At 41.5% G+C, this 15,182-nt stretch overlaps 1 protein-coding gene across 5 annotated transcripts in view; it reads right to left on the bottom strand.

Annotated features, from left to right (window-relative positions):
• The window catches only part of LOC103785028 (polycomb protein SUZ12), a 115,981-nt gene extending 101,559 nt beyond the window's left edge, over positions 1–14,422 (bottom strand). For 4 of the 5 annotated variants that reach the window (XM_034943240.3, XM_063599128.1, XM_063599129.1 and 1 more), the window contains exons 1-4: positions 13,894–14,422; positions 11,068–11,114; positions 10,914–10,978; positions 3,707–3,775 (exon numbers count right to left, since the gene is read on the bottom strand). In XM_034943240.3, coding sequence (XP_034799131.2) covers positions 3,707–3,775; positions 10,914–10,978; positions 11,068–11,114; positions 13,894–14,167 — 455 coding nt within the window. In that variant the 5' untranslated portion in view covers positions 14,168–14,422. The remainder of the gene's footprint in view (positions 1–3,706; positions 3,776–10,913; positions 10,979–11,067; positions 11,115–13,893) is intronic. The other variant, XM_063599130.1, reaches the window with a different exon arrangement.
• Between the last annotated feature and the right edge of the window lie 760 nt (positions 14,423–15,182).

Raw genomic sequence — 15,182 nt, forward strand, 5'->3', positions numbered from 1 at the left:
TAGGTCTAAAATATAAAAGACCGTGAAACACCAACTTCTTTTGAACAGATAATGCTCATATCTTGGTTTAGTTTATAAATTACTACAAATGTCATAATAAACTCAGGCATTTATTTGACTGAACTAACTTTTGGGCTATACTACTATGGTATTTTTATCTTGATACTCCTTGAACTTTGAGGAATGAAATATATTGGGCTCAGGAGCAGACATACTATAACTTTGGCAGTGCTAAAAGCATATGAATTCTAGTGGAAGACTCCCAGACTAGACCTGTACAGATCCGGGACCCAGTCAAACTGAAATAGTACAAAGAATATATGCCGGGCGCGGTGGCTCACGCCTGTAATCCCAGCACTTTGGGAGGCTGAGATGGGCGGATCACGAGGTCAGGAGATCGAGACCATCCTGGCTAACACGGTGAAACCCCATCTCTACTAAAAATACAAAAAATTAGCTGGGCGAGGTGGCGGGCGCCTGTAGTCCCAGCTACTCGGGAGGCTGAGGCAGGAGAATGGCGTGAACCCCGGCGGGCAGAGCCTGCAGTGAGCTGAGATCGCGTCACTGCACTCCAGCCTGGGTGACAGAGCGAGACTCCGTCTCAAAAAAAAAAAAAAAAAGAACATAAATGGAGGAGAGATACTCTTGTGTACGATTTAAGATATTAACTTCTACTAACTAATGTTATGGAACAACAAAGATTTATCATCTTTTTTCTTTTTTTGAGACAGAGTCACACTCTTGCCCAGGCTGGAGTGCAGTAGCACAATCTTAGTTCACTGCAACCTCTGCCTCCCGGGTTCAAGGGATTCTCCTGCCTCAGTCACCCAAGTAGCTGGAATTACAGGTGTACACCACCTCGCCTGGCTGATTTTTGTGTTTTTTGTAGAGAAAGGGTTTTCCCCTGTTGGCTAGGGCAGTCTCAAATTCCTAGCCTCAAGTGATCCACCCACCTCAGCCACCAAAATGCTGGGATTATAGGTGTGAGCCACTATGCCCGGCCTGTGTTATCTTTTAAGAATTTGACAATAGATTTTAGAAGCAAATATTTATATTGCTGGCATCATATACTGGTGTTTAGGGTCCTTCTTACAACCCTGTGTGATAGGTTTAGGAGAAAAATAAGATTACCTTAATTTGAAATAAGAAATAGATTAAAGGAGGCTGGGCGCAGTGGCTCATGCCTATAATTCCAGCACTTTGGGAGGCTGAGGTGGGCAGATCACCTGAGGTCAGGAGTTCAAGAAAAAATTAGCTGGGTGTGATGGCGGGCACCTGTAATCCCTGCTACTTGGGAGGCTGAGGCAGGAGAACGAGGGAGGCAGAGGTTGCAGTGAGCGGAGATCACGCCATTGCACTCCAGCCTGCACAGCAAGAGCAAACCTCCGTTTCAAAATAAATAAATAAATAAACACAAAAATTGGCCAGGCTTGGTGGCTCACACCTGTAATCCCAGCACTTCGGGAGGCCAAGGCAGGCAGATCACTTGAGGTCAAGAGTTCAAGACCAGCCTGGCCAACATGGTGAAACTCTGTTTCTACTAAAAATACAAAATTAGCTGGGTGTGGTGGTGCACGTCTGTATTCCCAGCTATTCAGGAGGCTGAGACAGGTGAATCGCTTGAGCCCGGGAGGTGGAGGCTGTAGAGCCAAGATCGCACCACTGCACTCCAGCCTCAGCAAGAGAGAGACTTGGTCTCAAAAAAAAAAAAAAAAAAAAAAAGGGGGGGGGGCTGGGTGTGGTGGCAGGTGCCTGTAATCCTAGATAATTGGGAGGCTGAGGCAGGATAATTGTTTGAATCCAGGAGGTGGCAGTTGCAGTGAGCTGAGATAGCACCACTGCATGACTCCATCTCAAAAAAAAAAGAAATAGATTAAAGAAAGTTAATAATGTAGGGTCTTAGCAGTAAACTTAAAATGACACACTTTCTTAATTCATCTTAGTGTCTCTGGGAGCAATACTGAGACATTCATAAGAATCTTGAGAGGCTTAAATGGCCAACTCACTGGTCCTAGCTAGACCCTAAAGACTGAAAAAATTCTCTTCCAAAACTACCAGCAGGAATTTATGTAACCCTCTGATTTTAATGTTTGAGTTGCTATTGAACCCACCAGGTCAAAAGGAACAAAATTACCGGGGAAACAATTGTTCAGAGAGAATTGAACAGTATGTATCTCCCACACACTCTTACTTAGGGAAGCTCTGTAATTTCAAACCCAATGTCACAATGAGATAGTAATAGGGTTTAGTAGTGAAGGTAAACCTTGATGAGGAAGATGAAGAAAAGGGTCCAGTGTTCTTGTTGTTGGTTCATGCTTCCTTCTCACTTGAACCCTGAAATGACTATAGGGCAAACTTTTAATGTGGTCAGGAGAAAAGAAGCAGGGAGGTCAGACCAGGATCTTACTACAGTCTGTATTTTAAGTAAAAAAGGCCCTGAGGATCCCAAGAGCTCTGTCTAGGGTGGGTGACCAGACAAGAATCTGGAATATAAATTCTAGTAAAGAAAAATGTGCGTGCACTGCGAATATTCTCAGTTCTATCTTATAGGGTCTCCCTGGGCATTAACAGATATAACAGGTAACAATTCAGGATCTCAGCTTCTAGAATGGACTATCACAGTTTATTTACAAGTCAGGATTGCCTAGACATGGAAATATAAATTATACTTCAACCCCACAAGATTGCAAGATATAAAATAAAAAATATCATTTTATAATCCAAGTAAAAAAATCACTTAATTCCAAAGCCAAACTTAAAATAGAAGGAAGCCAAACTGAAAAAAAGGAAGTCTTTTACCAGTCAACAGAACAATGGGAAAACAATGAGATGCATAAATGATGCATCATTAAGTGTATATCCTATCTAAATTCGTAAGCTGTGATTTAAAACTAGGAGGAAAAGAAAAACGCATTGTGACAAATTTTCCAACTCTATTTTTTCAAGAATCTAATATTTTTAGTTCTGCACTCTCTAAAGGTAGTTAATGAATGAACAAACACCACCCAAGCTGCTGTTTCTCCTTAGAATATTCAATTTTCTATCAAAAATATCAAAAAATAAAGTTTACGTGTCAAAAAATAAATAGAAGCATACTATCTAGAGTAGACAGATATTAGACTAGTCAGAACATTTAGGGATTCGTTCTAGGTATATATTTGATAATGTACAATAAGTAGATTCTGTCCAAATGTTCAAGTTTCTGAAACTATGTGAGAAACATATTTCAAGTATGAAATAAAAGTTATGAATGTTGCCTGATAGATTTAAATGAGAAGAAAAAGATGGAAAAAAAGAGAAGCCCTCTCATATTTGAGAATAACTTACAAGATGCGTGATATTGTGAAGTCCCTGCCACAGTACCTAGCACATATACTATAAATGTGAGTATCCCTCTTTAAATGAGGTGGTAGAGTTAAGACCAATGGCAGAAGTCAGAGGTTTCACTCAAAATGGAAGAAACTGGTAATAAAGATAAACAATAATAAATACAACTACACTGGAGGTATTCAAGCCACAGCTTAAGTATTCTCTGCCAGGAATGCTACAGAAATTAATTTCTGACTTGTGTGTGAGTTTGGACCAAACTGACCTCTAAGATTCCTTCTAACTCCTTATATCAAGGTGATCACTAGGAAAATGATCACTGTAATTTTTCCTCTTTCCTAAAGTATATCACTTAATGTAAACTGATAGATTATCTTACCTATGAGATTCTTGCTCTCCTTTCATTTTCTCTACTTTTGATAACATATCATCAACTTTAAATGTTTTCCTGGAAGAAACAGATAAACAAAATAATCACTTCTCAACTGGGAAAAAGAAACAAATTACACTTTATTGTCACTCTAATAGGCAAGATGGAAACCAGATTTTGATTATTTTTAGTAAGATAAACTATGGATGATTAGCCATAACAATGAATACTATGGAGACGGTGTATAATACAGCACACGAGCCTTCAAGCCCCATCTAAAACGCTAACTTGTTTTCATTCAACCTTTTACCCAATTATTCCCAAACCAGTGATTTCTCCTTACCCATGGTACTTGGTTTATATTTATTTTGACACTTAGTTTTCATTCAGTTTCCTACACGTAAAACTCATGTAAATATTTTATTTCTCCTACTAGATTATATATTCCTGAAGGGCAGTAATTGCTCTTCTTCAAGGAAAGCTATGCAGTGCTGGCATAGTGCCTTATACTTGGTAGGTATTCAAGTATCTGTTGAATTAAGCCAAACAAATATAAATTATGTGTATTCTGAAACACTTAATACGTCTACTAAGCAACACAACAAATATGTACTAGCACCATCACATAAAAAAAGAAATATTCTATAAAATATATTTGAAGTTCATAAGGTATCCTCAAAGATTATCAGCAAAGCCTAAAGCTCAATGATATGTCATATTAAAGAGACGGTTGTTGACATCATGAAAAGATTTTGAAATTAGGGAATGATCCATCAAATCGTAATAAAACTACTACCTTTTAACTTGACAAGTTTAAGAGAAAAAAGCTATTTCCCAAAAAATAGAAACTTAAGTATAACTTCTCAAAGCAATTAAAGAATGAATGGATTGTAAAACAAGCCTCATCTTAGTTCTTAAGGTGGTCTATGACATGTTCTAGAGATAGAGTCTAAAAATCTATACCCATATATAATTTAATTAGAAAAAATGTTTCTCTTTATACTCATATAGTCCCTTCCTCTTTAGGACTTGAAAAGCCAAATGTACTCCACATCAATTTATTACTTTATAATGCTTGAATGCAGACACCAAAAATTACGAATAATCTCATTCCTCAAAAAGAGTTTTGTGTTTGTTTTTGTTTGTTTTGTTTTTGAGATGGGAGTGTCACTCTTGTTGCCCAGGCTGGAGTACAATGACGTGATCTCGGCTCACTGCAACCTCCACCTCCCGGGTTCAGGCAATTCTCCTGCCTCAGCCTCCCGAGTAGCTGGGATTACAGGTGTGCACCACCACGCCCGGCTAATTTTTGCATTTTTAGTAGAGACAGGGTTTCACCATGTTGGTCAGGCTGGTCTTGAACTCCTGACCTCAGGTGATCTATCCACCCGTCTCCCAAAGTGCTAGGATTAAAGGTGTGAGCCACCATGCCTGGCCAAAAAAGAGCTATTTATTGTATTCAACTACTGTAAAAATTATCAGTAGAGAAATGTTAATGTAAATATATTATAGTAAACTACTGATATTAGAGCAGAATTGATACAATCTATATTTCAAGTGAATGAGAAGAGCCTCCATAGTAAAGATCTTAAGGGAAAAAAAGCTTCTCTCTTCACCTTTAGAGTTACTGAAAACTTCAATATTAAAGTTTCATCCAATAGAGTATAGTAAGAAGTGCTTTCTGAAGGATGGCAATATATTTTCAATCTCCACAGATAAGAGAGAAAAAAGAACAAAAATAAAGGACTCTTTTAGGCTAGTTGCAAAGAGCTATTCAGTATAAATACTGAAAGTTACTATTGAGGAGGGCCATGAAATTACTGAAAACTTTTCAGAATAATGTTTATGTAATGATTAAGAAATTCTGTCTGCAGAAAAAGACTGTACGTTCTAAGGTTCATCTCTTCTACCTTTATGAAGCTGTATACAGGAGAAGTGAATAGAATTGATTAACCATTTGAAATAGATAAGATCACAAAAGCAACCCAGCCTTCCTTAGGAAAAAAACAAAACAAACCTCATAAGCAACTATATAAAAGCTGCTCCTCCCCCAACACCAAGGATTTCTGTTCTTTAGAAAGGTAATTTACTGTAGGTCAGATTTAAAGAAGGAAATAATTATCAAAAGGTCATCGAAAAGGAGCATATTTAAAAATTCAAGAAATTTCAGAAAATTTTCTTGGGAGACTTCAGAAACAGCTCACACGAAATCCAGCAAACTGGATTCAATAAAAGATGCCCTTCTCGTGACCTATATTTTTACTTTGTTGGGGCAGTGTTAGCCTATAGAAGTTGAATACTTCTAGAAAGAGTAAAGCACAAGCTGACTTTAATAAATATACCAGAATTAATATCACGACTGAGAGTATGACTTTAAAGGGAGTGATATGCTTATTCCAACAATGGATATTATGTTGTTGTAATAGTAAAAAAGGAGTTCTGAAAACATTTTGAGAAACGACAATCACTGGGCTAAATCTGCCACCTTCCAAAGTCACCAACTACGCTGAAGACAACAGCAAATGAGTTGTGCTTTAATTTCTTAATAATTAGTCCTAATAAGTAATAAGATCAGGCATCTAACAAGATGATTAAATGATTCCCATACTTTTTTTTTTTTTTTTTTGAGACACCGTCTCCCTCTACTGCCCAGGCTAGAGTGCACCGGCACATTCATAGCAACCTTCGAACTTCTGGGCTCAGGTGATCCTCCTGCCTCAGCCTCCTGAGTATTTGGGACTATAGTCATGAGCCACCACGTCCAGCTAATTTTTTAAATTTTTTGTAGATATAGGGTCTCACTATGTTGCCAGAGCTGACCTATAACTCTCGCCTTTAAATGTAAACTTGTTCACTTGATATGCTCAAATAAATATAATCTTGCACCCAGGACAAAAAACTTGCATTCATAATTACGTAAGGTTAAGTACTAAATGTTACACAAGCAATCCTCCTAACTCAGTCTCCCAAAATGCTGAAATTACAGGTCTGAAACACCATGCCTAGCCTATTCCTACCCATTTCTGTAGGAACTAAACCAGGTGGGACTTAAATTTGCTTCTTGGCTGGCAGATTGCTTAAAAATTCCCCAAAGACTTTTTTTTTTAACCTAAAGGGCAATAATTAAGAAAATCAGTTCTTACTTAACCAAGCTTTTAAAATTATCTCTACCCATGCAGGCAACAGAAACATATCCTGCAATGGGACACATTAATAAACATGACGGGAAAATGGAACTTAGATTTTAAATGTGTACTTTTTAGCAGGACGTGGTGGTTCACACCTGTAATCCCAGCACTTTGGGAGTCCGAGGTGGGCAGATCACCTGAGGTCGGGAGTTCGAGACCAGCCTGACCAACATGGAGAAACCCCATCTCTCCTAAAAATACAAAATGAGCCAGGCATGGTGGCGCATGCCTGTAATCCCAGCTACTCGGGAGGCTGAGGCAGGAGAATCACTTGAACCCAGGAGGTGGAAGTGGCAGTGAGCCAAGATTGCACCATTGCACTCCAGCCTGGGCAACAAGAGCGAAACTCCATCTCAAAAAATTATAATAATAATAAAATAAATGTGTACTTTTTAATCTATGAATGCAAACTTATTTTATAATAATTTAATTACTTTGTAAATTAAGATCAGGTTGCATCCTAGGCAGCAACTCAACTGACCTTCTATATTAAAAATGCTTTGATGGCCAGGCACGGTGGCTCACGACTGTAATCCCAGCACTTTGGGAGGCCAAGGCAGGCGGATCATGAGGTCAGGAGTTTGAGACCAGCCTGACCAACATGGTGAAACCCTGTCTCTACCAAAAATACAAAAATTAGCTGGGTGTAGTGCCACACGCCTGTAATCCCAGCTACTCAGGAGGCTGAGGCAGAATTGCTTGAACTTGGGAGGCGAAGACTGCAGTGAGCCGAAATTGCGCCACGGCACTCCAGCCTAGACGACAGAGCAAGAATCTGTCTCCAAAAAAAAAAAAAAAGCTTTGATGAAACAAAACAGTTAGTTGAATTCTACTAGTTTTATAGAATAAATCAAGGGTGGGGAAACTATGGACCATGGTCAAATCTGGCCTATCGCCTGTTTTTGTACAGCCCGGAAGGTAAGAACGGTTTTTACAGATAAACATTAGCAATTGATTTGATTATAGAAAACACTAACTCTCAACCCCAATTCAGCTAAGTGTTATCTCCCCTACCCTCACAAAAATAAAATTCTCATTTCTCATTAGTAAGGCCTGTATTACAAAATGTTCTATCTTATATTGTTGTATTTTAATCAACTAAAAATTTACAGATTGACATTTCGGACTGAAATTTTAAAAAACTGTAAATTTTTTCTTTCTTTTAATATTAAGTACCTACATAATATCCTCAATTTTGCACCCTGGCCGCAAAGCCTAAAATAATTACTATTTACTGGTCCTTTACAGAAAAAGCATGCTGAATGCTGGCAAAAATCAAATAATGGAGTAGACAGGTAAAGGGTGGACAAAACTAATTTTGTAACCTAATTCATCACCTCCTTTTTAGTTACTTAGGTGCTCAGCAATTTTCACCTATTAACTGCAATGCAAACTTGCTCATGCACGCTCTCTATTCAGAAAGATTGCCAAAAGACAAATAATTTTCACACTTCAATCCTTCAAAATACAAGTAGATTTACAAAACTCAACTATGTCTTGCTATAGAAATGTGATACCTACTTAATAAACAGTAGCAGTCCACCAAAGAGCTTAGTTTCAAACTCTATCGAGATAACTTGATGGTTTTACTAAAACTATAATGACAATACCAAATGCTTAACACAATTCTCGCCTTTAAATGTAAACTTGTTCACCTGATACTCTCAAATAAATATAATCTTGCACCTAGGACAAAAAACTTGCATTGATAATTATGTATGGTTAAGTACTAAATGTTACACAGCAAAAATAAGCTGTCTTCCACCTCCAGACCCCACTTTAAAATCTAATGATTTAAGACTTCATTGTTTTTAAAAAACCTTCATCCTATTGATTTCAAAAGTGTTTCCCCTTCAATAAGACCACCACCAAGGCCGGGCGCTGTGGCTCAGGTCTGTAATCCCAGCACTTCAGGAGGCCACGGTGAGTGGATCACCTGAGGTCAGGAGTTCAAGACCAGCCAGGCCAAAATGGTAAAACCCCAACTTCATGAAAAATACAAAAAATTAGCCAGGCGTGGTGGTGGGCACCTGTAATCTCAGCTACCTGGGAAGCTGAGACAGGATAATCCCTTGAACCCGCGAGGTGGAGGTTGCAGTGAGCCAAGATTGCGCCATTGCACTCCAGCCTGGGCAACAAGAGTGAAACTCTGTCTCAAAAAAAAATAAAAACAAAACAAAAAAAAACCCAAAGATATAAAATGAGACTTTCTGAACCCACCATTACAGGACCTAATTCAAATTACACATAATAATCAAAAATTAACTTAAATTTTACGTAACAAATATAGTTACCCTGAGCCCTTTAGTAAATATTTAAATCCTCAACTTCTATCAAACTTGAAAATAACCAGCGGAGGCTGGGCGCAGTGGCTGACGCCTGTCATCTCAGCACTTTGGGAGGCCAAGGCGGGAAGATCATGAAGTCAGGAGTTTGAGACCAGCTTGGCCAACATAGTGAAACCCCATCTCTACTAAAAATACAAAAAATTAGCTGGGTGTGGTGGCGGGAGCCTATAATTCCAGCTACTCGGGAGGCTGAGGCAGGAGAATTGCCTGAACCCAGGAAGCAGAGGTTGCAGTAAGCCGATATCGCACCACTGCACTCCAGCCTGGGAGACAAGAGCGAAACGCCATCTCAAAAAAAGAAAAAGAAGGCCAGGCTGGGCATGGTGGCTCACTCCTGTAATGCCATTACTTTGGGAGGCCGAGGCAGGCGGATCCTGACGTCAGGAGATCGAGACCATCCTGGCTAACACAGAGAAACCCCATCTCTACCAAAAATACAAAAAATTAGCCAAGCATGGTGGCACGCGCCTACAATCCAAGCTACTCGGGAGGCTGAAGGAGGAGAATCTCTTGAATCTGGGAGGCGGAGGTTGCAGTGAGCCGAGGTTGCGCCACTGCATTCCAGCCTGGGAGACAGAGCGAGACTCCGTTTCAAAAAAAAAAAAAAAAAAAAAGGCCAGGCACAGTGGCTCATGCCTGTAATCCTAGCACTTTAGGAGGCCGAGGCGGGTGGATCACCTGAGGTCAGGAGTTCGAGACCAGCCTGGCCAACATGGGGAAACCCTGTCTCTACTAAAAATACAAAACTTAGCCAGCTGTGGTGGCAGGCGCCTGTAATCCCAGCTACTTGGGAAGCTGAGGCAGGAGAATCGTTTAAACCCAGGAGGCAGAGATCGCAGTGAGCCGAGATTGCACCATTACACTCCAGCGTGGGGGACAAGAGTGAGACTTCTCTCAAAAAAAAAACCAAAAACAAAACAACAACAACAATAAAAAAAAAATAAGGAGGCTGAGGCAGGAGAATGGCATGAACCCAGGAGGCGGAGCTTGCAGTGAGCCGAGATCACGCCACTGCACTCCAACCTGGACAGAGACTCTGTCTCAAAAAAAAAACAAACAAAAAAAGAGAAATAACCCATGGCACAGAGTAAAAATATAATCAGTAAAATCACTTTATTCACTTCACTACTAAAATCAGTTTTGTTTTTTTTTTCTTTGAGGTAGAGTCTCGCTCTGTTGCCCAGGCTGGAGTGCAATGGCGCAATCTCGGCTCACTGCAACCTCCACCTCCCGGGCTCAAGCAATTCTCCTGCCTCAGCCTCCCAAGTAACTGGGATTACAGGCACACACCACCACGCCCAGCTAATTTTTGTTTTAGTAGATACAGGGTTTTGCCATGTTGGCCAAACTGGTCTCGAACTCCTGACCTCAAGTGATCCGCCCAACTTGGCCTCCCAAAGTGCTGGGATTATAGGTATGAGCCACCACACCCAGCCTCATTTCTATTAGGGGATTAAAAAAAAAAAGCTAATAACAACCTGAGACTTACAAAGATTATACTATAGAAAACCACTGTGCAACCAATTCAACCAGTCACTCTCTCACTTCAGTTTTCATCTTAAATCTTTAGTTAGAAATAGTGCTTATTTTTGTTCGTTTTTTTTTTAATTTTGAGAAATAGTACTTTAAAATAAAACTAACATGGTTTGATCAGCTTGAAATAAGATTCATAAAATGTACCTTTTGATGTTTGTTCTGGAGTTTCGATGAGACATGTAAGTAAGAGTTCTGTGCAAAAATATTGGCTACAAAAAGAGTTTTAAAAATGTTAAAATTGAATACAGATGCAGTTATAAGAGAGAAATAATATTGATGAATTTTGTTGACTACTTACTGCTATGAGATTCCGAGTTCGAAGAAATCTATAGATCTGTGTTGGCTCTAGGTAATAGAAACAAAATCCAAACATAATCTAAACTTACTTGTCAGAAAAATATCAACCGAGACCATGTTATAATCAATATAAACTTATCATCTGCTATGGAAATCACGCACTAAATATTTATATCGCACTAAATATTTACATCAAGAAAGTATGCATAGTAAGATCAAAAGGTATTCAATCAATGGCATACATTCACAAAGTTCATCTACGCTTTTTATACTGAAGGTTCTCTACAATATTTTTCTTAAGCCTTTCTAAGATAGTTATTGTTACCGAGCAGAACTCAAGAGAAGTAGTTGTACTCATTTAACTTAGCTAATTTAAACTATTTATAACCGATTTTCTTCCAAAAAGCAGCTGTAATAGGTAGCTGGAGTCAACAAAAGAACTATTGATTGATGCCAAACAAGATGAAAATTTCACTTTTTAAATGGTCACTTAAAAAATTTGTAGTCAGCCGGCCAGGCGCGGTGGCTCATGCCTGTATTCCCAGCACTTTGGGAGGCCAAGGTGGGCAGATCACCTAAGGTCGGGAGTTTGAGACCAGCCTGACCAACATGGAGAAACCCTGTCTCCACCAAATATACAAAAATAGCCAGGCATAGGGGCGGCGCATGCCTGTAATCCCAGCTACTTGGGAGGCTGAGGCAGGAGAATCACTTGAACCTGGGAGGCGGAGGTTGCCGTGAGCCGAGATCGCGTCATTGTACTCCAGCCTGGGCAACAAAGAGCGAAACTCCGTCTCAAAAAAAAAAAAAACAAAAAAAAAAATTGTAGTCAGCCAAAACAGAATCCTAATACATCCTAATACAGATATGATGACATCCTAATACAGATCCAGACATTCCTAATACAGGTATGATGAAAGTCAGTCAAGATTTTTTTTTCTTTTTTTGAAAAGGGGTCTTGATATGTTGCCCAGGCTGGTCTCAAACTCGTGGGCTCAACAGATCCTCCTGCCTCAGCCTCCAGAGTAGCTAGGATTACAGGTGGGATCCACTGCACTCAAAAGTCAGTCAATATTGAAATGAATCTCGGACACAAACTGCAGCAAAAATTCTCAATAAATATTCCTAATTATAATTTAAAGTTGTATCTATTTTGTTCAATATAAATATTACCTCAATACATTTTTTACACAATTGACAGATTCACAAAACAGTCTTTCTAACGCTTAAAATGAGTTGAATTAAATTTCAAATTAGTTAAAATGTAATTTGTTATACAGGACTTAAGTCGATGAAAAATACATATACTATTATATCAGTTACATTAATGACCTATTAGTGTCACGTTAGGTCATTATACAGCAGTATCAGAATAAACCAAATAGAAATAACTATGTGAATAATTACATTCAAGTATTTAAACTTTCCAGTAAACAACTTCGAGTTGTTTTATGACCAGATCTAGCTCTTAATGACACTTGACTTCCCCGAGGTCGACTCATCAGAACGCAAATACTTAAAACTTTCTTGGAGGATGTGTCTTAACATTCAGAAAGAACTTTTAAAATTTCCACCTAAATCTTCAATTGGTTAGTTTTATTTTAAATTAACTAAAGGGAGATGAGATACTTTAGAAGGGGTACAAACAAGTATCATTATTGTCACCACTGCCCTTCAGTTCTACATCCTATTTCCAATTAAAGCCTCTCTAGATATTTCAAAGTATACTAAGAAATATGTGAATAATGTGAATCTCTCTGAAGCAGGTTCAATATTCGTTTCCATAAAAACTGAAATTCCTTCTATTAAGTTCCAATTAGAATTTCATGAAGCACTAATGAGAGAGAATGAAGGAAGGGTATTAAACAACGTAATACGTCTTTCTAAGCACAGCTGATACCATGCCCTTAACATATGCCACAGTGAAATTGTAAATAAGGACACTGGGCGGTAGAGCCAAGTTTATTCAAGTTTCTGTAAGATTATTTAGCTATTAAAGATCACCCAAATTATAACACACAAAAGCAAAAAAGGAAACCAATCAGGATATAACATTCCTTCAAGAACAATCAGGATTATTTATAGTCACGATGTTTTTAATAAATTCTATTGTTTGTTTCCAGACACCTTGCTCTCCTTTCCAAATAAGTCAGTTTCACCTTCCAGACAGAACTTAGAAACAGAAATTGACGCAAGAAAATGTTCTGTAAGCCAGGTAGAAAAAGCAGAATTCCGGGGTCGTCTCCAGAGAAGATGCTTGACCACTCTCTGGCTCAGTTTACATATCCACAAAATGGGTGGATAGATTTGAAGGGTTTTAAGCATCCAAAGGTGCCATATGAACCTGCAGCACCAAGTTAGCGCGAAGGCATTTCAGACTAAGGACAATTTCTTCGGTTCCACTGCACTCATCCCTTCACAGGCTTCATTTTGCCCCTCAAAAGCTACAACCTAAACCCCTGTATTTCTAGAGTCCGAAAGGCATGAAAGAAAACAAGAACCAGTCTCGGGATGTGACTGCGGCTCAGTTCAACTGCTACCTCCTCATCTAAAAGCCGCCTGCTCTGAACGTGGGGCCCCAGTCCCGAGCCTCTTGCGTCAATCTTGGGGGAGTCAAGAACCCACCCGGACCCTCTTTTCCAGCTCTCCCAAGGCCCTGGACTCCGGATCCCCTGGAGACGTAATCTCCGAAAGGGGGACATCCCCTCAATTCCTCCCTCCACTACCACACAAGTGGACTCCCGAGGAGGAAGGGGGCCCAGCAGTGTCCCATCCCCGGTGTTGGCAGAGTGGGTCTTCCTGCCCTCAAAGCCTCGCACACACTCACTCTCAAAGGCCTGGAGGAAAAGCTCGTGGTCAGCCTGGACGTGCTCCATTTTCGGCTTCTTCACCGGTAACACCGCAGCCCCCGCCGCTGCCGCCGCGGAGGAGGAGGAGGAGGCCGAGTAACTGCCACCCCCTCCACAGCCCCCGCCGCCGGATTTGCCGCTCGAAGCCGTCGCCGCCGCCACCGCCGCCGAACCCCCGAAGCCGCCTCCCCCGGACCCCGCGCTGGGCCCCGAGCCGCCCCCTCCCCCACCGCCGTGCTTCTGAGGCGCCATCGCGGTTCCTGCCTCCTCCCCCCGCCAGCTACCCGCCGGGCGGCCCCGGAGAGCAAGCGCCTGCAATACCAACCGCTCGCCCCAGCAGGCTCCGGCGGACCGAGGGGGGAAGGAGGAGAGAGGGGAGGAGAGGGGAAGGGAAGGGAGGAGGAGAGGAGGGAAGGAGGGAGGAAAAAAAAAGTGTCTCCTCAGAGCCCCGCTCCGCTTCGGAGGCCGCTCACCCTACCCTGGCCTCGCTCCGCCCACTTCCCCCGCCCGGCGCTCTAATTGGCCGGCGGGAGCGCGCACCGCCGGGCCGCCCAGCCCGTTGGCCCGCGGATTCCCCCGTCAGTCACGCGGAGGCGCTTCTCGCGGAGGCGCGGCTTGGTTGGCCCGTGCGCGCTGCCGATCGCGGGCCCGGCCGCCTCTTTGAACTGAATTCGCGGGAAAATTAGGGGTCGGAGCGGCCTTCCTGCTGGCCCCGGTGCATTGTGGGGAGAGAAGGACCCAGCGAGCGGTTTAGCGAGTCTAGATCCTTAGTTTGTTGCCCCCAAACACCGTAAGAGTGGTCAGAGAGGTAAACTGGTTGAGAAGTACTTACATACACTCTTCTCTTCTTTAGGATCTATACCTTTTCAGCTCAGAAAGCTGAGAAGGAATCCGGTGTTTTGCGAGTCTTGCTCTTTTTTTTTTTTTGAGACGGAGCCTCCCTCTGTCGCCCAGGCTGGAGTGCCAGTGGCGCGACTTCGTCGCCCTACAACCTGCGCCTCCCGGGTTCAAGCGATTCTCCTGCCTCAGCCTCCAGAGTAGCTGGGATTACAGGCGCTCGCCACCACGCCTGGCTAATTTTTTGTGTTTTTATTAGAGACAGGGTTTCACCATTTTGGCCAGGCTGGTCTCGATCTCCTGACCTCGTGATCCACCTGCCTCGGCTTCCCAAAGTGCTGGGATTACAGGCGTGAGCCACCGCGCCCGGCCAGGTCTTGCTTTGAACGATAGACGCATAGGCCCATTTCAGTCTTCTGGCACAGATTGG

Source organism: Pan paniscus, chromosome 19 (assembly GCF_029289425.2).
Source record: "Pan paniscus chromosome 19, NHGRI_mPanPan1-v2.0_pri, whole genome shotgun sequence".
Classification (NCBI taxonomy): domain Eukaryota; kingdom Metazoa; phylum Chordata; class Mammalia; order Primates; family Hominidae; genus Pan; species Pan paniscus.